This window comes from Scyliorhinus canicula, chromosome 5, assembly GCF_902713615.1.
Source record: "Scyliorhinus canicula chromosome 5, sScyCan1.1, whole genome shotgun sequence".
In the NCBI taxonomy this organism is placed as follows: domain Eukaryota; kingdom Metazoa; phylum Chordata; class Chondrichthyes; order Carcharhiniformes; family Scyliorhinidae; genus Scyliorhinus; species Scyliorhinus canicula.
The window spans coordinates 158,935,907-158,960,513 of NC_052150.1; the positions used below are offsets into that span (position 1 = coordinate 158,935,907).

Below are 24,607 nucleotides of genomic sequence, written 5' to 3' on the forward strand. Positions count from 1 at the left end.
GTGAAAATAAAAATTGGAGACTTTCATCTGAAAAATGTTGCAATTTCATGATGTACCTGATCATATTCAGCAGCTGAAAAGCATGCATGCCTGTTTAACTAAGTAATGGTTTCAAAAACTAATTCCATTTTTCACTAAATTTTGCAAAACTGCTTAATATCCCACCTTGCTTGTTTTTGTTTTCTGACAGCTCCACAAATCGAAAACTATGACAAATGGAGGCTGAGCTACTTTGGTTACCCAATATTACTTACATTCCAATCAAGCAATAATTTAGCTTAATTTTGCATGGAGCAAAGTTCCTTTGTGCACGAGTAATGCAGCTCTTCAAGAGATTCCTGTTTGTCGCAAAAAAGACAGATGGGGAGAACCTGGTTTGGTGAAGGGGAATGCAAATGCCATGTCGCCCTGGCTTGGAGCCATCTGACCAAGGGACCAGAAAGCAACCTTCGTTGAAATGCAAAGCCTTCACCAGATTTGCTAAACTATTTGCTACGCCGTTGAAAGGGAAGTATAGATTGAATTATTGTTTCTCACAAGTTATCTCCTGTAAAAAAACACATGCTCTGCTAGGAGAAGCAGGAATATTATGGGAAAAAACTATAAATTATTCACCAGATCAGCTACATCTAGTATACGAGTATGCCATCCATGCAGACCATGCAACAGCAGGTCAGCTGCATCAAGTACATTGCAATTCCATCCAATATACAGCATTCAACAGCAGCCCATTCACTTAGATCAGAGTGGTATTCATCCAGAGATGTATTTATTGGTACATACATATTCAAAGTTTAATAGTAAATATTAAAAGTTAAAAAGGGGGGCAGTGGCGTAGTGGTATTGTCACTGGACTAGTATTCCAAGGACCCAGGGTAATGCTCTGGGAACCCAGTTTGAATCCCACCACAGCAGATGGTGTAATTTGAGTCCAATAAAAGTCTGGAATCTATCGATTGTCGTAAAAGCCCACCTGGTTCACTAATGTCCTTTAGGGAAGGAAATGTGCCATGCTTACCTGGTCTAGCCTAATGTGACTCCAGATCGACAGTAATGTGGTTGACTCTTAATTGTCCCCTCAAGGGCAATTAGGGATGTGCAATAAATGACACAGAAATAGGAAAGGAAGCATACAAGTTTGAAACAAAATAGTCACATACAGTTCTAAATATTCAACCAAGGACATATAGAACAAACTATTGGAATGGGAAAAACAATACAATAGACTACTCTAAAGTACACTGCAAATGCTCATCACTCAGCATGATCAATAACCAACAAGCAGACTCGGCAGGTGGGGAAGATGATGATGGAAGCACAATGAAATGCATCCAAGATGTTAACAGAACTCAAGTAATGCCAATTCTCTATGATAGACACAGCAACATACCTGGATTTTTGTCCATTTGAACATTTCATTTCTGCACAAAGACATCCTGAATAAAAAAGATCTAACATCTCTAGATCACTAACAAATTCACTTATTACTGCATTGAAATCCACAATTGGGTGTCTTCCATTTACTTCTAATATAGGTGCTACGTTAGCCAGGAATTTTGTTTGCCATGCCATACAGGTTAGATTTTACGTAGCCCAGTTTGCCAGTCACCAATTATCTCATTACTCTGTACAGTTTCAATACCCCACCCTCATTATACATTAGCAAAAGTAGTGTTCCTAATATCAAATCACGAGCCTCATTACTACTTTTAACAACTAATCTAAGTTTATACGTTTCAGGGCATTTCAAAAAGTATTGCATGGTTAGTTTAATCTTTTTTCAAACTCTTCACTTGCCATTTTAGTAAACTTAAATGAAGGCTCAACGGTCCAGCTGGCGAATTACAGTATGATGAAGATAACTTTATAGAAATTAACACTTTGCTTATTCTGTTCTTATTCAAAACAAAATTAAAAGCAAATATTAACGCCCACTTGATTCTACAGTTGGATTAGTTTATCCCCCAAGATTGTACTCGTTAGCAATAAGCACCCTGTTAGCGTATATAGTCACAGTAACCACAACATTAACCTCCTCAAAAGGATCACAACTGCATAAACAAAATACCAAACGTTTCAGGTCTGGGACCACTTCATTCTGCTTTCAAACAATAACAAATGTTAATCCGCTCCCCAACTCTTTCAGACGGAGAAACGATCCGAAGCACTAGAGTAACACCATCAGTCAGTGCCATTTTCCTCCCAGTTAACCTTCAGCTCGAATATATTTTCTGCAAGAAGGGATTATAAGTGGGGTTTGCTGGTCGGTCTCCGGGCACTGCTCCTTCTTTAGCTGGAAGCACTGCTGCCGTGTACGCGGATTGCCCGAGAAACAAAGAGTCCACAGAGACGGCGGGCGGGGCGGCCGAGCTCCAGCAACATCGAGCCGGCACTCGGAAGCTGCCCCCCCCCCGGGGTCAGAGAGGCCCGGCCCCAAAGGGGTCAGCACCGACCCGACACCCGGACCCTCAGCCGAATATAACCCCGGCGCAACTCATCAGAAACCTCCCCCTCCCGGTGAGTGACAAGGGCCCGACTCAGTGCGAGTTACCCTGCAAAGCACCGCCAGCCACTCTCCTTCCTCCTCCTCTTCCTCCACCTTCTCCTCCGCTTCAGCTCCGACTGCGTGAAAACAAAAGCCCAGACCTCTGTCCCGGAAGTGCTTCCCAGCTCCTTCCACCGGCCAGTGGATTCCCTCTGAACCGGAAGGGCAGGTTCGGACCGGAAGCTGTGGCGGCCGCTTGCAGTGAAGTCCCGGCACTGAGTGCAGGGCAGGGCAAGTGTGGTATCGGTGCCGGTGCCGGGGAGAGATTGTCATGGAAAGTTAGTGACTCGTTTCCTCCCATTACTCGGGCGGAAGTTAATGTTTTGAACATCTAACTCCCTTTCATTATGAGCGTGCATCAATGAAACTCGGGTTACCGCGGCTGCTTTGTTGACAGAGTTGGATTCCAGGCCTCGCCGGTCGGTTTCGGCACATTGATGCTGTCGGTGGCTCTCTGTGCAATCCCACCTGCACAATACCTGATCAGTGAGGAGGTGAGGAAGGGGACTGCAGTGGGATGAAGAAGGGATGGTAATTATGAAGTTTTGCTTTGTTTACTCTTGGAAGCAAGTGGGCAGAACCCTTTACGAACTGGAGTAAAGTACTGCAGATGCAGATAATTTGAACCGAAAACAGAAAATGCCGGAAATACTGAGCAGGCCAGGCAGCTTCTGTGGAGAGCTAAACACAGTTAAAAGTTGCAGCTGTTGAGAACTAATGAAAGGTCATCGACATGAAACATTAACTCTGTTTCTCTCTGCATAGATGCTGCCTGGTCTGTTGAGTATTTCCAGCATCCATGTCCAGTTTCACTGCTGGAACAGATTACATTTTTGATCTGAACTTTGTTCCATACTTTGTTTCTGTTCAGATTACAAGTAGGGCGATTTGGAACTGTTTTGTGGTTGTCAAAAGAGAGTCAAGTGGTGTTTTCTGCTAATTTGAATCCAAGCCAACTTGCGGTACTGTTCACATGTTTTGCCACTTTCTATAAATGGGTAACCATTTCAGAAATGACCTTGCTGTCATCAGAATAGCACATTGAAGGATACTGTTAATCACTGAAATTCTATGGTACACTAACTTTGTATCATTGTACTATGCTACATTTATGAAGGATAGTGGTTCATGTTTGTGATCATCTTTGTACTATGCTACATTTATGAAGGACACTGGTTCACATATGTGATCATCTGTGTACTATGCTACATTTATGAAGAACACCGGTTCACATATGTAATCATCTTCATTTGGGAAACCAATGTTGGTCTACATGGTCAAGATATTGGGAGGTAATGCATTTTGTTTTCTTTATTATTTTATGGGAGTTTCTGGTAAGGCCACTTTTTGTTGCCCTTGAACTGAGTGGCTTGTTAGGCCATTTCAAAGGAGAGTAAAGCGCCAAACCATGTTGCTGTAAGTCTGGAGTCACATTAGGTTAGACCAGGGGTGGGCAAACTACGGCCCGCGGGCCGCATGCGGCCCGCCAAAGGTATTTCTGCGGCCCACCAAGTCATTAAAAAAAAAATTTTTTTTTAAATTTTTTTTTTTTTTTTTTTAATTTTTTTTTAAGGTTAATGGGGGGGGGGCTGTTGGGTTACTTACTGGTATAGGGTGGATACGTTGACTTGAGTAGGGTGATCATTGCTCGGCACAACGTCGAGGGCCGAAGGGCCTGTTCTGTGCTGTACTGTTCTATGTTCTATATGAGGCGCCCAGAATCATAACCGGGTGAAGTAATTATTTTACTTAATATACTATGCGGCCCTTTGTGAATTGTGAATTTCTGAATGTGGCCCTTGCACGGAAAAGTTTGCCCACCCCTGGGTTAGACCAAGCAAGGCTGGCAGATTTCCTTCCCTAATTAATGAACCGGATGGGTTTTTAACCATAATCAGTAGTTTTGTGGTCATCATTACTGAGTCTAGTTTATATTCCAGATTTATTAATCAAATAGAAAATGACCACTATTTCAAATTGGTGTCAGCATTAGTAATAGTATTTTTGTAACTGAATCTGTAGACAATGGATTTAAAGTAGACTACAGATACCAGGGCAAAAAATCTGAACTGACGCGTCAGTGCAGTACTATGAGAGTGCTACATTTAAATTTTTTTTTTAAATACCCAATTCTTAATTAAGGGGCAATTTAGCGTGGCCAATTCATCTATCCTAAACATCTTTGGGTTGTGGGGGAGGGGAGAGGAGGAGGAGGAGGAGAGACCCACACAGACATGGGGAGCAGGTGCAAACTCCACACAGGAATCAAACTCGGGTCCTCGGTACTGTGAGGCAGCAGTGCTAACCGCTGAGCCATGTGCCACCCAGAGTGCTACGCTTAACATCTCATTATAAGTTGTTACGGTACATCTGCGCTCTCTGCTGCTGTTGCTTATAGCTACTCCTGGTAGGAGATCTACTGTGTCAAGCTTGAGTTTTCCTGTTAATAATCCTTCACCTTCATGAAATTATTTCTGCACATCCCTATACTTCTTCAAACTTTGCCATTAAATCTACCATCATTTACCCTAAACAGACAAACATATCTACTTGTTCCAAAGTGACATTGTTCACTCCTTCTAAGTACAATTGTTTTGTCTTTTTGGTGTTTATACTCAATCCATATTCTAGACTTCAGGTGAACATATAAGATGCAGGATGATAAAACAGGGAATTCCCCAGTATCCTGACTAACATCTTTATTTTAACCAATATCATCATAAAAATTTGATGTGTTAATTTATCTTGCATGTTTGTGGGTCTTTACTGTGTGCAATTTGGCTGCCAGGTTTCCCTACATTGCAATAGTGATCACGTTTCAAAAGTACTTAATTGGCCAAAAGAGCTTTCGGTTGCGCTGAAATCATAAAGGGTACTATCTAAATGCAAATTATTTCATTGCAAGGGACAAGGTAGAAAACATTTATGTTACTAATTTATCTAGTGCCTGGCATATGGAGGGGCGGCGGGTAAATCATGGAAAGATCAGCCATGATATTGAATAGCAATGCCGACTGGCTCAAATTGCCTACTGCTGCTTCTATTTCTTGTTCGCTTGAAAACAAAATTTCAGTACAGGTCAAGAATCCTTTATCTGGAAACTCCGAAACTGAGCACATCCAGAAACCTAACTTTTTCAAAACTTTGTCGCCCTTTATGGGAAGTCTGTGATCAGGGTTGAGACGGACCTTGCCAACTGCACCCTGTATTTATTATTCAGTGGAGCACCTTTAGCCATTTTATTTACTTTAGACTGTAGCTAACCTAGTCTTCGGCCATTGTAATGTAAGTAGACCGAAATGTATCTGAAATCCAAAAAGGAGTTGCCCTGTGAGTGGTTTAAGGACACTTTTGGGAATGGAAATTAAACACTTATATGGTCAAATCAGTCATTTAAAGGAAGAGGATTATGTAAAATAAAGAAAACATCAAATTTATACTGTGTGATTATGTACATTTGCCTTGCATTGGCACTTCTATGCAGATTACAACACTTATTTGTAATACAATTAGAAATATTGTCATGTTGCATAAAATAACTATAAAATTTAACCAGGGCTGTAGAATTGTGAATGTTAGTTTATAGTGACATTTACATTAATATAGAACATACAGTGCGGAAGGAGGCCATTCGGCCCATCGAGTCTGCACCCACCCACTTAAGCCCTCACTTCCACCCTATCCCAGTAACCCAATAACTCCATCTAACCATTTTGGTCACTAAGGGCAATTTAATATGGCCAATCCACCTAACCTGCACGTCTTTGGACTGTGGGAGGAAACCGGAGCACCCAGAGGAAACCCACGCAGACACTGGGAGAACGTGCAGACTCCGCACAGACAGTGACCCAGCCAGGAATCGAACCTGGGACCCTGGCGCTGTGAAGCCACAGTCCTATCCGCTTGTGCTACCAATTTGGTTCACTGGAACAGCTTTAAAATGAAAACAGGGAAACACTGTTTTTCTTCTGCAGTCCGAAGCAGCAAACTGAAACTTAAACCGAAAAACCTAAACCCCCTCTTTCCTGACAGCCACAGCCCAGCTCCACCCACAAATTACATCACTGAAGCCGTGCTACAAGTCATGTGGTGGGACTCTCACATGACAGCACGCAGACAGGTAATCAAGGCCTTAATTGAACCCAGTCCATGGCACTCTGAGGCAGCAGTGCTAACCTGTGTGCCACTGTTCCACACAGATGGTCACCAAAAGTTGGAATTGAACCTGGGTCCCTGGAGCTGTGAGGCAACAGCGCTAACCACTGTGCCATCATAAGACCTGATTATTAACTTTATACATGAGTGGAATTTGAAATATATGGGTTTGTTAAATTGGAATGTCGAGGCAGGTTTCAGGAAGCGTTAAAGTGCTTTAACTATTAACTGTAAAGCTATTTCTTTGTTGCTAATGTGCTTAATTCTGAGTACAAATTAAAGTTTGTTTTAATATAAAAGCTGCCTACTGGTCAGTGTTACCACTCATGTGGTGCAGTAACATTTCCTCAAAGTTTTACCAAATGCAAATAGTTGGGTTCTAATCCAGGATCTTATCCAAAATTGGGGTTCTGGTCCAGACCATAATATAGGCAAGTGGAGAGTATTCCACTACACTCCTGATTTGTGCTTGCAGATGATAGGCTTTGTGGATCGGGGGGTGAATCGTTTGCCGCAGATTTTCGAGCCTCTGACATGCTTTTGTAGCCACAGTATTTATTTATTTTTATAAATATTCTTATTCTCCTTTTTCACATTTTCTCTCAAATTTACACCCACTAACAAACAATAAGCAGTAATGAATACAATGTCAATCCCCACATCTACAACAACAATTCCATCCTCCCACCAAACCCCCAAACAGCAGCCTGCATGTTAACATAAACAAATAACAAAAAGGAATCAAGAATCACCCATAGTCACCATTAACACATACAGTCCTCTCCACCCAACCCTCCCCAACTAATGTTCGATGTTATCCAATTCTTGAAAGTACATAATGAATAATCCCCATGAATTGTTAACTGTAAAGCTATTTCTTTGTTGCTAATGTGCTTAATTCTGAGTACAAATTAAAGTTTGTTTTAATATAAAAGCTGCCTACTGGTCAGTGTTACCTGACATGAATCCCTCCATCCTTCCCCTCAGTTCAAACGTAACCTTCTCGAGGGTCAAAAATTCCAACAGGTTCCCCCGCTACGCCAGAGCACAGGGTGGAGAGGTTGCTCTCCAACCTATCAGGATCTGCCTTCAGGTGATCAATGAGGCAAAGGCTACAACATCTCCCTCCGTACACGTTTCCAACCCCAGCTGGTCCGACACTCCGAATACGCCCTTGTGAGGTGTGCTCTATATACCACCTTCAGCTGTATCAGCCCCAACCTCGTGCACGAGGTGGAGGCATTCACTCTCCGGAGCACCTCACACCAGAACCCCTCCTCCATACCCTCTCCCAACTGTAGCCACAGTTTTAATATGGCTGATTCAATTTCCTGTCAGTGATAATCTCTAAATGTTGATGATGGAGGATTCAATTTTGGTTACGCTGTTGAAAGTCAAGTGGAGATGGTTAGATTCTCTCTTGTTTTTTTAAAATTTATTTATTTATTTATTTTTAGAATAAATTTAGATTACCCAATTATTTTTTCCAATTAAGGGGCAATTTAGCGTGGCCAATCCACCTACTCTGCACATTTTTGGGTTGTGGGGGTGAAACCCACGCAGACACGGGGAGAATGTGCAAACTCCACACGGACAGTGACCCAGAGCCGGGATCGAACCTGGGACCTCAGCGCCGTGAGGCGGTTGTGCTAACCACTAGGCCACCGTGCTGCCCTAGATTCTCTCTTGTTGAAGGTGGTCATCATTTGGTACTCATATGATGTGAATGTTACTTAAAACTTACCAGATCAAATCTGAATGTTATCCTGGATTTGCTGCATGCAGACATGGATTGCTTTTGAGCATCTGAAGAGCTGAGAATGGTATTGAACACTGTTCAAGCATCAGCAAACATCTTCAATTCTAACCTTATGTTGGAGGTCTTTATGCTTATTGATTCATGAATTAATGAAGTGAGAGAAACTGAATGGCCATCCTCATGCATAAGTAGAGTACAATTAGGCATTTGTAAATTGGAAGCATTTCAGTGTTTTTAAAATCAAAACTTTAAAAAGATAATTCGCTTAAATGTATTGTGCATCAAACTATAATTTGAAAAATATAATTGTTATCGATACTAGTTAGGCTTTAAAAAATTTTCACATTGGCAAATATATAGGGCGGGATTCTCCGTTTTGTTGGTGCCCAGGGGTTTTCCGACGGCGTGGGGTTGCCCCACAGTGAGAAACCCCATTGACCGGCCGGCGTAACGGAGAATCCCGCCGGCGGGCCGAGGCTGAAAAGTGGCGTGGCGGGGCGGAGAATCCAGCCCATGGCCTTTTATCATGGCTGATATTTCAAGTAAAACTGACGCAAATATTCAGTGACTCTGGAGTTAGTAATGAGAAAAATAGTGAAGATGTACCTCCTAGGGGCGGCACGTGGCATAGTGGTTAGCACTGCTGCCTACGGTGCTGAGGACCCAAGTTTGAATCCTGGCCCTGTCACTGTCCCTGTGGAGTTTGCATATTCTGCTTGTGTCTGCGTGGGTTTCACCCCCACAACCCAAAGATGTGCAGGCTAGATGGATTGGCCACACTAAATTGCCACTTCATTGGAAATAAAAAGAATTGGGTATTCTAAATTTTAAAAAGATGTACCTCCTAAGGGCTCTTTAAGGATTAAGTGTACTACATCATGTCACACTGCCATATAAAGTAGAAAGTCCCAGGTTTGATTTCTGGTCTTTATTGAGTTATCTTGGTGCATTTATGGGAGAGTAGGTACCTAAGTGCTAAGGCATTGGTGTCCTTGAGCTGAGAAGAGGCAAAATCAGTCAAAGGTTCTGTGTTTTGTTCTCAACCGTTGACCCTGTTGGATAATGGATATTTGTGGATTTTGCTTCAGGACAGAATCAGACTGGAATACAAAGTCTGTTAACTCAGCCATAAAGACTGCAATATGACCGGAATGCACAAACAATGTCCCATGGTGCATCCTTGAGGTCTGACCAGACAAAAATAGATGCAAAACAAATAGAGATATCAGGAGGAGTGAAAAATAGTTTAGACATGTGTTTGAAGGAGTGTGAATGTGGGATAACATGATGAGACAGAGGCGATTCCAGGGCATGAGACTAAAGGGCTGAAGAAATAGTCACCAGTGGTTGGATGAAGGTAATGGTGAATGTGAGGTTTGAGGGAGTGTTAGAGATGGTACAGAGCTATGGAAGACAAGGCCATGAGAGGAGTGTAAATATGAGGCTGAGAATTTAAAATTTGAGATCTTGGGGGATTGAGAGCCAATTTAGGTCAGCAAGGACAATAGTGATAGGTGAGTTAGATTTGTTGTAGTCAAAAATATAGTAAGAAGTCTTACAACACCAGGTTAAAGTTCAACATGTTTGTTTCAAACACTAGCTTTCGGAGCACTGCTCCTTCCTCGGGTGAATCACCTGAGGAAGGAGGAAGAAGCAGTGCTCTGAAAGCTAGTGTTTGAAACAAACATGTTGGACTTTAACCTGGTGTTGTAAGACTTCTTACTGTGCTCACCCCAGTCCAATGCCGGCATCTCCACATCAAAAATACAGGCAGCAGTTTTAAATGAGCTGAGGTTTGTGATGAATAGAACACTGGTCTGGACACGATTGGAACAGTCAACTCTGGATGTGAAGAAGACTTGGATGAGGGTTGCAGCAGCAGATGGAATGAGGCAGGGGTGGCGATGTTACAGAGAGGAGGAGTAGGAGAAGAGCCCTTGTGAGATAAAATATATGGAGTTCAACTTCAGTTTTTGGTCAAATTGGAAAAGGAGTGAACAATTTGCTAGCATCAGGGCCAGAAAAGAAAGTTTGAGGTGCCCTGTTTCAGTGGAACGTGGTCAAGGGATCAGGATTTGGTTCTCGTGAATAAAATGAACTGAGTGCAGATGGATCAGAAACTGGGAAAAAAAACAGGGTGAGGTGAAAAAACAGAAAAGAGAGGTGGGATGAAGGAATGTGCTATCTTGCGAATTGGAGCATCCTCCTTCCGCTGTTTGCTTCTGGTGTGAATAGAGTTGCATATTTTTCTCTTGCCCATGCTTTAGCTTCTATATTATACAATCCTTGCTGACAAAACAAGTAACCTGCTTCCAGGCCTGCAGTTATACTTCTCCAAAGTTGTCCTGGAGGTGTTGTTAAGGCCAAATTCCCTCTGGGAGAATCTTACTGTGACACAGTATCTGAAAGCAACACGGTCAATATATTCTGATATCTAATATTAAGGAATTCATTGAATGTGGTTTGTGAATCTATTACTCCCTGATCTAACGCTCAATACTATCCTCATCACTGTCTCATCCTCTTGTTGTTTTGTTTGCCCTTTTGCTGCATCATCTATTTTCATAATTTGAATGCATCTGTCAAAAGATGCCGAGGGCAGCAAGCTGCATCTTTCAGTACCTTGGTGTGGGCAAATGTGGACTATAGCTATTAGCAATTCAATTCCATTTCTTCTTATTTCCCCATTCATCATCAATTTCATTGCATTTCAAATCCCCATGGCTTCCCTCCAGCACCTTCCTTTCATCCCTCTTTCCCTTTAAGAAATATTCACTCAATCCCTATATTCAACAAATTACATGGTTTCGTAGCCTTACCTTTCAATTCACCCCCGCTCATCTTGATTCTGTCTCATATCTACTATTTTCCCTGAAAGCTGAGCAGCCAGTGGTCCACTCATCACAATGTATCCTGTGGCAGCTAGAAGTCACTTCATCTTCACAATAGAACATAGAACAGTACAGCACAGAACAGGCCCTTCGGCCCTCGATGTTGTGCCGAGCAATGATCACCCTACTCAAACCCACATATCCACCCTATACTCGTAACCCAACAAACCCCCCCCCCCCCCCCCCCCCCTTAACCTTACTTTTTTTTTAAGGACACTACGTGTGTCTTCTCCAATGAATACCGCTCACATCCTTTGCCCCTGCTCACCAGATGAGCTTGTATGGATAAGCTGGCAAATAGAAAGCGCAGCTGCCTCTCGAGGCAATATCAGGAACAGTGCAGTCTCCAGAAACAATAAATACAGTCATGTGTCCCTTTCCGTTTACTGTGTTGCTGTCAACACCTTAAAGTTCAGGTGTGGCATATGAAGTAAATGAGAGATGCTTCTCCCTCCACAGCACCTGAGACCAACAAGCAAGTGCTTACCTCATTGGGAATAAAAAGGTTATTACTGTCTGAGCTGGAGACAACTTTGCTTCCAGGCGTGCAGGCAAGTCTGAGGGCCTTAGCTAACCTATATAATCCATAAAAATGTCTCCGCTTGCTATTATGTAAAAGCTTTCGTCAGTGGTTTTAAGTTGGGTATTGTGTGTGTAATTTTTCTGTTCTTTGTGCAGTGGAATCAACCCTTCAACATAAATGGAACTGCTTTTGTAGCATAACGATTCTTTGCCAGTATTGCAACATAAAGCTGCCATAATTGTGATATTTGTGGGCTTTAACATTAGATATTTTCTTTCTAGTTCATTGCTAGAATATGCCTGTAGGCAAACCCTTGTTGCGTCTGAACCAAAGTAGTTAACTATTATATTAGTTGCCCAAAATCTAGGTGTATATATAGCGAGCCTAGGAATGAAACGTAGAGCTCTTGCCTTGGTTTTCTATCTTACCGGATGAGGCCTCATGATTTTATTCATATTGGAAGACAGAAATATAAAGGCTTTATGAAATAGTAAATGGAAAAATGTGACTATTAGTCAAAAATTAAATATTTACAATAAATAATTGTGTATTCCTGTTGAAAGATGAAAAGCATCAAAGATGTTTGCCTTGCATCAACTTTTACAATAAACAGTACCTTGATGTTGAACTGAACTTCTGTGGTGGTTCACACTAGTGGCTAACTCAAAAGATTAACAAGCTCAACTCGATCAAAACTGCCAATCAAATACATTACATTTGAAATCAAAACAGAAAATGCCATAAATACTCTGGTCAGGCAGCAATTGTAGAGAAAGAGAGAAAAAGATTTATCAACTGATGACTTTTCAACAGAATTGTTTGAGTTTTAAAAAATTTAAATTTAGCGTTCCCAATTCTTTTTTTTTTCAATTAAGGGGCAATTTAGCGAGGCCAATCCACCTATCCTGCACATCTTTGGGTTGTGGGGGTAAGACCCACGTAGACACAAAGAGAATGCAAACGCCATACAGACAGTGACCCGGAAATGGGATCAAACCCAAGTTCTCGGTGCCGTGATGCAGCAGTGCTAACCACCGTGCTGCCCCTAGAATTGTTAGAGATGTAATATAACCTTGCATTCATTGTATCTGTGTTTATTGTGTTTAGTAGTTTGTTGAATAGATCTGTACTATGGATGTTTGGGAGCCAAATATAAAATTATAAATCTCAAGCTGCTGACACTGCGCCCTTTGTATTCTGATTGAAGACTATTAAGCAATAATGTTTAAAGAAAGAACCCATTTCAAATGCCAAGGCCCACAATGTTTATATAGCACAAACTACCAAGAAAATAATAACAATACAAATGTAATCATATTGCTTGGCTTCAAGGGTTGAATTGCCAAGTTTCAGGCTGCTTGTGGCCTTGGGATCATTGTTCATGCCTGCTTTAAAATATACAAACACATTTGTGTCTAAATTGAATTACTTGGCTTCTTTTTTTTTAATATAATTTTTATTGGAATATTTTACAGAAAATATAAAACATAACGACAAACAATGAAATGCAACAAAATACCCCATAATAACTGTACCACCCCCAGACCGTATCGACGCATGTATCACATCCCCCCACCCACCATCGACACATTGGCCGCCCAATAATACCCCGAGAGATTGGGTAACGCCAGCCCCCCCCCCCCAATCTTTACCCCGCTCCAAGAAGACCCTCTTCACCCTCGGGGTCCCATGCGCCCAAACAAAGCTCATGATGCTGCTAGTAACCTTTCTAAAAAAGGCCCTAGGGATAAAGATGGGCAAACACTGAAAAGGGAACAAGAACCTCGGGAGAACCGTCATTTTGACGGACTGCACTCTACCCGCCAACGATAGCGGCACCATGTCCCACCTTTTAAATTCCTCTTCCATCTGCTCCAACAGCCTGGTAAAATTAAGCTTATGGACAGTCCCCCAACTCCTGGTCACCTGCACCCCCAGGTATCTGAAACTCTTCACTGCCCTCTTAAATGGGAGTCTCCCAATTCCCTCCTCCTGATCACCCGGGTGTACTACAAATACCTCGCTCTTGCCTAAATTTAACTTATAGCCCGAGAAGCCCCCAAATTCCGCTAACAGCTCCATCACCCCCGGCATTCCCCCTTCTGGATCCGCCACATACAACAGCAGGTCGTCCGCATACAGCGATACACGATGTTCCTCCCCACCCCGCACCAGACCCCTCCATCTCCCTGACTCCCTCAACGCCATAGCCAAAGGTTCAATCGCCAGTGCAAAGAGCAAGGGGGACAGGGGGCACCCCTGCCTGGTCCCACGGTAGAGCCTAAAGTACTCCGATCTCCTTCCATTTGTAACTACACTCTCCATCGGAGCCGCGTAGAGCAGCCGCACCCATTTGATGAATCCCTCCCCGAATCCGAACCGCTCCAGCACCTCCCACAGGTACCCCCACTCAACTCTATCAACCGCTTTCTCTGCATCCAGCGCCACCACTATCTCCGCCTCCCCCTCCACTGCCGGCATCATAATAACATTTAGCAGTCTCCGCACATTCGTGTTGAGCTGCCGTCCCTTGACAAATCCTGTCTGATCCTCATGTATCACCCCTGGCACACAGTCCTCTATCCTGGTGGCCAGGATCTTCGCCAGCAACTTAGCGTCAACATTGAGGAGCGAGATAGGCCTGTATGATCCACACTGCAAGGGGTCCTTATCCCGCTTTAGGATCAGAGAGATCAGTGCCCGCGACATCGTCGGGGGCAAAGCCCCCCCCCCCCCCCATGCCTCATTGAAAGCTCGCACCAACAGGGGGCCCACCAGATCCGCATACTTTTTATAAAATTCCACCAGGAACCCGTCCGGCCCCGGCGCCTTACCTGACTGCATTTGTCCAATCCCCCTGACTAGCTCCTCCAACTCTATCGGCGCCCCCAGCCCCTCTACCAGCTCCTCTTGAACCCTTGGGAACCGTAGCCTGTTCATGAAGCTCTCCATCCCCCCTCTCCCCATCGGAGGTTCTGACCGGTACAGTTCCTCGTAGAAGTCCCTAAAGACCCCATTTACTTCTGTCCCCTTCTGCACTACATTCCCACCCCTATCCGTCACTCCACCAATTTCCCTAGCCGCATCTCGCCTGCGGAGCTGATGCGCCAACATCCTGCTCGCCTTCTCCCCATACTCATATACCGTGCCCTGCGACCTCCTCCACTGTGTTTCCGCCTTTCTGGTGGTCAACAAGTCAAATTTGGCCTGCAAACTGCGCCGTTCCCCCAGCAACCCCTCCTCCGGTGCCTCCGCGTATCTCCTGTCCACATCTAGGAGCTCTCCCACCAGCCTCTCCCTCTCCTTCCTCTCCCTCCTTTCCCTATGGGCCCGGATGGAGATCAGCTCTCCCCGGATCACTGCTTTCAGAGCCTCCCAGACCATCCCCACCCGGACCTCCCCCGTATCATTGGTATCAAGATACCCCTCAATACTTCCCCGGACCCTCCTACACACCTCCTCATCAGCCAGCAGCCCCACATCCAGGCGCCAGAGCGGGCGCTGGTGTTACTTGGCTTCTTACCTGAGAAACTATCCTGTTTCACAGGATTTCAGCTGGATGAATCCAACTGATGATTTGTAACTGGATTTTGAACAGAATGAACCTGGCAAATGTGTAGAGACTTCTAAATTTAGCCAAATAAATTTTATGATGAGTCTAACAATGCTTCTGACTTGTCTATTTTTCTTTGCAGATTGTAATTTTTCCCCCCTTTTTGTGCATTGTGACACAGCAAAAAGGCAAATACTGATGTTACATGACAGTAACATTGCAATATCTGAAAGTGAAGAGATAAAAGTGGGGCACCCAAGCTATTTGTATGGAAAAAAAACGTTAGAGTTAAGAGGCACTGTAAATATATTGGTGAAGTCAAAAGAATTGAAAAAGCAGTTAATGGCAAATTGCTGACTACATAAAGAAAACATAAGGTTCTTAACAATACATGAGACTTTTTTCAGGTTTCCAGGATGCAATGATTGATTTGTGCCTGATCTTTCATTATGTCTCGCAACCCCAAGAAATGACTGCCTCATTCATTACTGCTATGAATTCCAAACCTTCATCAAATATGAAATGATTTTCTTCCGATATTCTGTCCCTTAAATGAAAAAAATAAACACTTTGTTTTCTGTTCACAGATGAGCTGTACAGGTGGTTGCTATGCTTCTAACTAAGTAAACAGCTATGGGCAGTCTCAATGATCCAGAAGATACGTATATTGCAGTGATTCGTCCTAAGAATGCTGCTAGTTTGAATTCTCGTGACTACCGAACAAAATCTTATGAAGTAAGCAAGTAAATACTTTTTTAAGTATAGAAGCCAAAGAAAATGTGTCATGTAATATGATTTATTGGTCACAATTAGATGATATTGCAGCTTCAATTCCAGTGACTGAGACAGAGTTTTCTTCTGATTATATAAGGGAAAATTTGTTTTGGCACATGGATGATTGATAGTTGGACAACTGCACAAACCAGCTTCACGACCCATTGGTCCACCTTCTTTTTTTTTAAATGCAAAATATCATCCTCTTAATACACAGTGTTTTGAAGAAGAGTGCAAAGTATACCCTTACAGGTAGCTACATAAAAGGTAGCACATCTAGCTAATCTAACAGAGTTCTTTGAGAGAGTACTCAGATGGTAATTAAATTAATTTGATGTACAGGATTCAGAAACACTAATAAAAAATTATTAACTAAAATTAGAGTGCATGGAACTGGAAGCAACCTTGTAGCCAGAACTGGAAATTAATTCTGAGGTAAGAATAGCAATTTGGGATGAAAACAAAGGCTTAGATTGGCAAAAGAATGAAGGGGGCTCAGTACAGAGTAAATAGGGAGAAACTGTTCCCATTGGTAGAAAGATCGAGGACCAGTGGACATCCAATTTAAGGCTTTGGAAAAGGATGCAGTGACAACCTAGAATCCCCACAGTGCAGAGAAGGAGGCCATTCAGCCCATCAAATCTGCACCACTCCCTGAAAGAGCACTCCACCCTATCCCAACAACTCCTTAACCTAACCGACACACCCCTGAACACTAAGAGGCAATTGATCATGCCCAATCCACCCCTGCACATCTTTGGACTGTGGGAGGCAGGCGGAGGAAACTCATGTAGACATGGGGAGAACTTACAAACTCCACACACACAGTCATCCCAAGCCAGAATTGAACCTGGGTCCCTGGCGCTGTGAAGCAGCTGCCCCGCCATACCGCCCCATGAAGAAAGCCTTTTTTACAATTTAGCGGCTGGTGTGTACTGAGAATGTGATGGGGGCAGATACAATCAGAACTTGCAAAAGAGAATTGAATCGATAGTAGAGGGGAAAAAAATGAAGAGTTTTCGGTAAAAGGTGGGGTAATGCGACTAGATGAGTTGCTCTTGCAGTGAGCAGGGGCAGTCACGACCAGCCAAATGGCTTTCTTCTGCACTGCAACCATTCTATTATTCTAAAAATCAGAAAAACTCAGTTACTGTACAATTCCACATAGACTATATAAATATCCGGCTGCAGATTTTTGGAATCCATATAGCTGAACTTCGGTAATGGAAATTACTGATCTTTGAACTTTGCAATTTGATGCTATACGGCAAATTGTCATGAATAAAAGTTTACTCTCATGCGATCTGAATGCACCCATTTTCCACTATCTTTATTTTTGTTGGGCAATATTGTCGAACCTATAAATTCACAAATAGCTTGAGCTTAATTTTGTTCTGCATTTGTTATGCATGAAAATGGATCCAATTTTGCTAATTCTCCGATTTTATTCTCAACACGAGTGGATTATAGTTTATTTTCATGTTTTACAGTATTGTGAAAGTAGTGGCACTTTTTAAGATCACAATGATGTACCTGAGCATATTATTAATCTGTCAATTTGGTACAGATTGTTTTTAACAAATAGATAGACAGTCCCCAATATCAGTTAGATCTTGTTCCAAATCTATGGGACTAGCTGGGTTGCCATTGCAGAGAGCTGGTCTAAACATGATGGGTCAAATGGCCTTCAGAGCTGGTATAGTCACGATGGGTCAAATGTACCCTTCAGAGCTGTAACCATTCTATGATTGTATGGAATTCTCTGGATTCTTCAACATAACATCATAAGACATAGGAGCATAATTATGCCACTCGACCCATCGAGTCTTCTCCGCCATTCAATCATTGCTGATATTTTTCTCATCCCCATTCTCCTGCCTTCTCCCCATAACCCCTGACCCCTTATTGATCAAAAAACTATCTATCTCTGTCCTAAAGACACTCAGTGATTTGGCCTTCACAGCTTTCTGTGGCAAAGAGTTCCACAGATTCACGACCCTCTGGCTGAAGAAATTCTTCCTCCATCTCTGTTTCCCTTCAGTCTTAGATTGCGTCCTCTGCTTCCATTTCCTACAAGTGGAAACATCCTCTCCACGTCCACTCTATCCAGCCTCGCAGTATCCTGTAAGTTTCAATAATATCCCCCTTCATCCTTCTGAACTCCAATGAGTAGAGAACCAGAGTCCTCAACCGTTCTCATACGACAAGCTCTTCGTTCCAGGGATCATTCTTGTAACCTTCTCTGGACCCTTTCCAAGGCCAGCACATCCTTCCTTAGATACGGGGCCCAAAACTGTTCACAATACTCCAAATGGGGTCTGACCAGAGCCTTATGTAGCCTCAGAGGTACATCCCTGGTTTTGTATTCTAGCCCTCTTGACATGAATGCTAACATTGCATTTGCCTTCCTAACTGCCGACTGAACCTGCACGTTAACCTTAAGAGAATCGTGAACAAGGACTCCCAAGTCCCTTTGCGCTTCTGATTTCCTCAGCATCTTCTTAGAAAATTGTCTATGCCTCCATTTCTCCTTCCACACTTTTCCACATTGTACCCCATCTGCCATTTATTTGTCCACTCTCCTAGCCTGTCCAAGTCCTTCTGCAGCCTGCTTGCTTCCTCAGTACTACCTGCCCCTCTACAGATCTTTGTATCATCTGCAAACATTGCCTTCAGTTCCTTCCTCCAGTTCATTGCTGTATATTGTGAAAAGCTGTGGTCCCAGCACTGACCCATGAGGTACACTACTAGTCACCGGCTGCCATTCTGAAAAAGACCCCTTTATCACCACTCTCTGCCTTCTGCCAATCCTCTATCCATGCCAGGATCTTACCCTTAAACACCATGGGCTATTAACTTATTTAACAGTCTCCTATGTGGCACCTTGTCAAAGGCCTTCTGGAAATCTAAATAAATTACGTCCACTGGTTCTCCTTTGAATGACTTCCTTGTTACTTCTTCAAAGAACTCTAACAGACATGACCTCCCCTTGACAAAGCCTTGTTGAATCAGTCCTATTTTGTCATGCACTTCCAAGTACTCCCCGATCTCATCTTTAATAATGGACTCTAAAATCTTACCGAAGTCAGGCTAACTGGCCTATAATTTCCTGTCTTCTGCCTCGTTCCCTTCTTAAACAGAGGTGTTACATTAGCCACTTTCCAGTCCTCTGGAACCCTTCCTGCCTTCAGTGATTCCTGAAAAATAATCACCAATGCCTCCACAATCCCCTGAGCTATCTCTTTTAGAACCCTTGGGTGTAGTCCATCCGGTCCAGGTGATTTATCCACCTTCAGACCCTTCAGTTTCCCCAGAACCTTCTCCTTAGTAATGGTCACTGCACCCGCCTCTGCCCCCTGGTTCTCCTGGAGCTCTGGTATCCCACTGGTGTCTTCCACCGTGAAGACTGTGCAAAGTAACTATTCAGTTTGTCTGCCATTTCTTTGTTTCCTATTGTTATTTCTCCAGCCACATTTTCCAGTGGTCCAATGTCTATTTTTGCCTCTCTTATCTTTTTATATATTGAAAACAACTCTTCCTATCTTCCTTTATATTTCTAACTAGCTTGCACTCATACTTCATCTTCTCCCTCCTTATTGCTTTTTTAGTTGTCCTCTGCTCACTTTTAAAGGCTTCCCAATCCTCTGGCGTCCCACTAATCCTCGCTACTTTGTATACTTTTTCTTGAGCTTTATGCTCTCCTTGATTTCCCTCATCAGCCATGGATGTCTTGTCCTCCCCTTAGCATGTTTCTTCCTCCTTGGGATGAATTTCTGTTGTGCCTCCTGAATAACCCCCAAAAGCCCCTGCCAATGCAATCAGAGAGACGAAGGCCACGACATTGCCCTTCCTCCTCTCCATGAATTCTGGCTTCTCTGAAACCCCAAATATCGCCACCAAAGGGCCCCACCAACAATCCTTCCATCCTAAAATGGCTCCTCAGCTGATTCCATATCTTCACCGTGGACTGCACCACTGGGCTCCCTGAATACCTACTCGTAGCCATTGGCAATGCTGCCGTCACCATAGCCCTCAAACTAGACTCTTTACAAGACTCCTCCATCCTAACACGCTCTACCCCTTCCTGGCTCCCATGCTAGCTGATTTTGTTAATGCTTTTCTCTCCTCTGGTTCCGTCATCATCAGCTTTCTCCTCAAAATATCAACCCTTGACCCTTCAGTTCTTGCAAACCACTGCCCCATTTCCAACCTTTCCTTCCTTTTCAGAGTCCTTGAATGTTGCTTCTCACTTCATGATCCTCTTTTGGACTCAATATTCAAATCCCTCCAATCAGGTTTTCACCCTTCTCTCTCAGTACTGAAATGGCACTTCTCAAAGTCCTAAATTATATCCTGTGTGACTGTGACAAGCCAAGCTATCCCTCAGTGTCCTTTCCAAACTGCCTGCATCATTTGACATGGTTGATTACACCATCTTCCTCCAATGCCTCTCCTTCATCATCCAATTGGGCGTGACTTTACTTGCCTGGTTTCATTCTGATCTGTCAGATTGTAGCCAGATTACCTGCATTGGCTTCTCTTCCCGCTCCAGCATAGTTTCCCTGGTGCCGTCCCCCAAGAATCTGACTTCGGTCCTCTCCTAGTTCTCATTCACATGCTGCCTGTCTGTGTAGAGTTTGCACGTTCTCCCAGTGTTTGCATGGGTTTCTTCCGGGTGCTCCGGTTTCCTCCCACAGTCCAAAGATGTGTGGGTAAGATGGATTGGTCACACCAAATTGCCTTGTCACGTCCAATACTTTCGGTGGGGTTGCTGGGTTACGGAGATGTGGTGGAGGTGTGGGCTTCGGTAGGGTGCTCTTTCAGGGGCCGGTGTAGACTCGATGGGCTGAATGGCCTCGTTCTGCACTAATTTCTATGATCTATGACCTGTGATCTATGCTGCCCTCGAAGAGATCATCTAAAAACACAGCATCAGTTTTCACATGAATGCTGACAGCATCCAGCTATACCTCAGCACTACCCCTTTTGATCCCTCCAATGACCCTAAATTGTCAGACCGCTTGTCTGACATCCAACGTTACCCGAACAGACATTTTCTCTAATTAAATATTGAAAATACTGAAGCCAGTATTTTCTATCCTTGCCACAAACTCTGCCTCACCACTGACTCGATCTCTCTTCCTCGCAACCGCCTGATGCTGAATAGACTGTTTTCAGCCTTGATGTTATATTTAACTATGTGATGAGCTTTCAATCACTATCTGAGCTATCATTAAGATTATCTGGTTCGGGAACATGTCCTCCCTAAATTGTTCTAATGCACCCCAAACTAGTCTCCCATGTTCTATCTCTGAACTTAAGGTAATCTAAAACTCAGCTACCTTTGGCTAAACTCGTACCAAATCTTTTCATGATAAAAACAGAAAGTGCTGGGAAAACTCAGCAAGTTTGGCAGGATCTCTGGAGAGAGGGGGAAAAAAAGTTAATATTTCAGTTTTTCAAAATTTCTTGCATGGGATGTGGGTGTCGCTGGCTGCGACAGTATTTATTGCCCATTCCTTGGACCCAATGGGCTGTTTCAGAGGGCGTTTAAGCATCAACCACATTTCTGTGGGTCTGGAGTTGCACGGAGACCAGACCAGGTTAAGGATGGCAGATTTCCTTCCCTAAAAGACATTGGTGAACCAGGTGAGTTTTTATGTCAATTGACTTTTAAATCCAGATTTTTATTGTAATCAAATTTCAAACCCTGGTCCCCAGAGCATTATGCTGGGTCTCTGGATTACTGTTCCAGTGACAATACCACGACACCACTGTCTTGACTATCACTCTTCTTTGGAACTAAAGCCGGCTGCTGCAGCAGTTGCGCGTGAATTTCCACGATCAAGGACATCGCAGTGGATGACTCCACGAGCCTCTCGACACCCGCCCGCGACCCCCCTGCGGGTCGAGACCCTCACTTTGAAAATGACTAGGTTAGAAGGCTGGAGAGATTAAATAACAAAGATGCCATGGAACAAAAGGCAACGGGAGTGGTAATCGTTGGAATCAAGAAATAAAGCACTGGTTCAGGGTGAGTTTTAATGGCAGAATATGACCAACTCTGTGAAAGCAAAAACATGAAAACAAGATATCGGCTGGCACTTGGGAAAGAAAGAATCAAAATGGAAGATATACTTCGTGGTCTGAAATTGTTGGACTACATGTTGAGTCCAGACACCTGTAAAGTGCCTCATTGGAAGATGAGTTGCTGTTCCTCAAGCTTGCGTGGGTATCACTGGAACATTGCAGTGAAGCAAAGACAGCAAAGTGAGTGTGAGAGTAAGGTGGTGAATTAAAATCGCAAGCAACCAGAAGGTTAGGGTCATGCTTACGGACTGAGCGAAGGGCCTTCCACATAGCAGCCACTCGGTCTGTGTTTGGTCTCTTCAGTGTAGAGGAAATCTCATCATCCATTTGCCCATCAGCCCTGTGCTTACTTACTACATTGGCTGAGGTTAAGCAATGCACCCATTTTAAAATTTTAATCCTGGATTTCAAATTCCTCCTTGGCCTTGCACCTGCGTTTTTCCATGAGCACCTCCAGCCTCACAACCTGCTGAGTTATCTGTGTTCCTCTAATTCCGGGCTTTTGAGCATCACTGATTTTAATTACTCCATGTGTGCTGTGTCTTCGGCTGCCTGGAGCCTAAACTTGGGAATTCCCTTTCTGTTTCTCTATTTGAAGTGTCTTAAAGGGAGCATGTTATAAAACCTACCTCTTTTGTGTCGTCCTTTTTTCTCCTTTTGTGTCATTTTAAAGACATTTATTATCTTCCTGTGAAGCGCCTTGGGATGTTCTATTCCATTAAAGTTGCTATTTAAATGAAACTTGTTGCTGTTTTACTCCCTTTTAATTAGTTGGGAGGGAAAGTTGAAATAGTGAGCTTATTGCAACTGACATGACCGGATATTGCCTCTAGATCAGGGCCAGACCAGAGATGAGCTGGAATACACGACAGCTTTTGTTCACCTGCCCCCAGATCAAGATCCGAGTAGGAATTGTCAACTGCAGGATAAAAGCAAATTACTGCGGATGCTGGAATCTGAAATGAAAGAGAAAATGCTGGAAAATCTCAGCAGGTCTGGCAGCATCTAGGGAGAGAAAAGTGCTAACGTTTCGAGTCCAATGACTCTTTGACAAAGAGTCAGTGGACTGGAAACGTTAGCTCTTTTCTCTCCCTACAGATGCTGCCGGACCTGCTGAGATTTTCCAGCATTTTCTCTTTTGTCAACTGCAGAATATTGTAATAAGACCAGGCCTTTTCCCCAGAAATTCCAACACCAAATCTTATACCCTGAAGGAACTTGCTTTGTTATCACTAGCTGAAAACAAAAAGGTCTGGTCTTTTTATGTAACCATTCACAGCATTCCATATTGAATAATGTTCACTAGTTCCTATTGTTACCTCTCATCATTGTGCACCTCATCTTGAGAACAATGCTGCACAGGTCAGAACTCGGGGGTTTTCCTTATTATTGGCCTGAGAAATGCATGGTGGCCTTTGATCACTTGTAACTATGTCCAGGTTTGGTCAATACTCCTGAGATTTCCACTAAAACACCCAGGTGTCCTGGCAGTTTATGGGAATTGTTCAAATGTCTAAGTTTTCAGCTCCACTGAGTTCCATTTACTTGTGCGCGGTTTGCCTTTCAGTGCCAATCAGAGAGAGCTGGAAGCCAGCGACAGTGAGCTAAGCAGGTGTGAGTTCATAGTGTAAAATTGCTCAAAGGTTGATGCTAATTGGCAAATGTACAAGGCCAAAAGAATGGCTCTGTGGGAAGTGAAAATGTCACATTGAACTCGGGCCCTGTGCTCTGCCAGGAGAGAGTTTCTATGGTGTGAGTTGAGTAAATAAAAGAATATGTGCGTGCCTTAAATTAACACCGTAATTATTTTAAAAGCATTTGTAAGAAGGCTAAAATGATTTTTGATGAATACCAAGGTAGAGTAGTTAATTGTGTCACTCAATTTTTCAGAAGGCAAACCAAACAGTTCTGGTATGTTAATGAGCCAGTAAAAGGACTGTTAAATTGTCTGTTTTTATTTTTGGATCTCTGACTCATCGATTTGTACATTTTCCAGGGAGTAGATTTTGCCTCAAAATCATGATTACTGTCTGAAACTAATACATTTTTATTCATGTTGAGTGCCTACTATCTTTTCATTTAATATTGTTGAGAAACGCTGGGCTAAATTTTCACTTCAGCCTAAATTCTGCCTTTCTGCAAAGTCGAGTCTGTTTCCAGCAGCTAGTGCAAATGTAGTGTTCAAGGTATTCAGTGCATTTGCTGTCCTTTCTCATTGCTTGAAAAGGAAAGGGTTTGCCTGATGTAGCCTATAATATTAATGAGGTTCAGAAGAAAATTGAATGTTGCAGTGATGCAAAGTTGAGATTCAACGGTA

General features: G+C 43.2%; 2 protein-coding genes across 9 annotated transcripts in view; one reads left to right on the forward strand and one right to left on the reverse strand.

The window, feature by feature from the left end:
• ankib1a (ankyrin repeat and IBR domain containing 1a) overlaps positions 1–2,759 on the reverse strand; it is a 111,117-nt gene extending 108,358 nt beyond the window's left edge. For 4 of the 5 annotated variants that reach the window (XM_038797910.1, XM_038797908.1, XM_038797909.1 and 1 more), the window contains exon 1: positions 2,552–2,759. The gene's annotated coding sequence lies outside the window, so the exon portion shown is untranslated. Of the gene's footprint in view, positions 1–2,068; positions 2,351–2,551 lie in introns of those variants that run through there. The other variant, XM_038797906.1, reaches the window with a different exon arrangement.
• Positions 2,760–2,769: 10 nt separating this feature from the next.
• The window catches only part of krit1 (KRIT1 ankyrin repeat containing), a 75,287-nt gene continuing 53,449 nt past the window's right edge, over positions 2,770–24,607 (forward strand). Inside the window, exons 1-3 of one of the 4 annotated variants that reach the window (XM_038797912.1) lie at positions 2,770–3,076; positions 11,810–11,901; positions 16,014–16,161. In XM_038797912.1, the coding sequence (XP_038653840.1) occupies positions 16,060–16,161 (102 nt within the window). In that variant the 5' untranslated portion in view covers positions 2,770–3,076; positions 11,810–11,901; positions 16,014–16,059. The remainder of the gene's footprint in view (positions 3,077–11,809; positions 11,902–16,013; positions 16,162–24,607) is intronic. The other 3 variants (XM_038797914.1, XM_038797913.1, XM_038797911.1) reach the window with 3 other exon arrangements.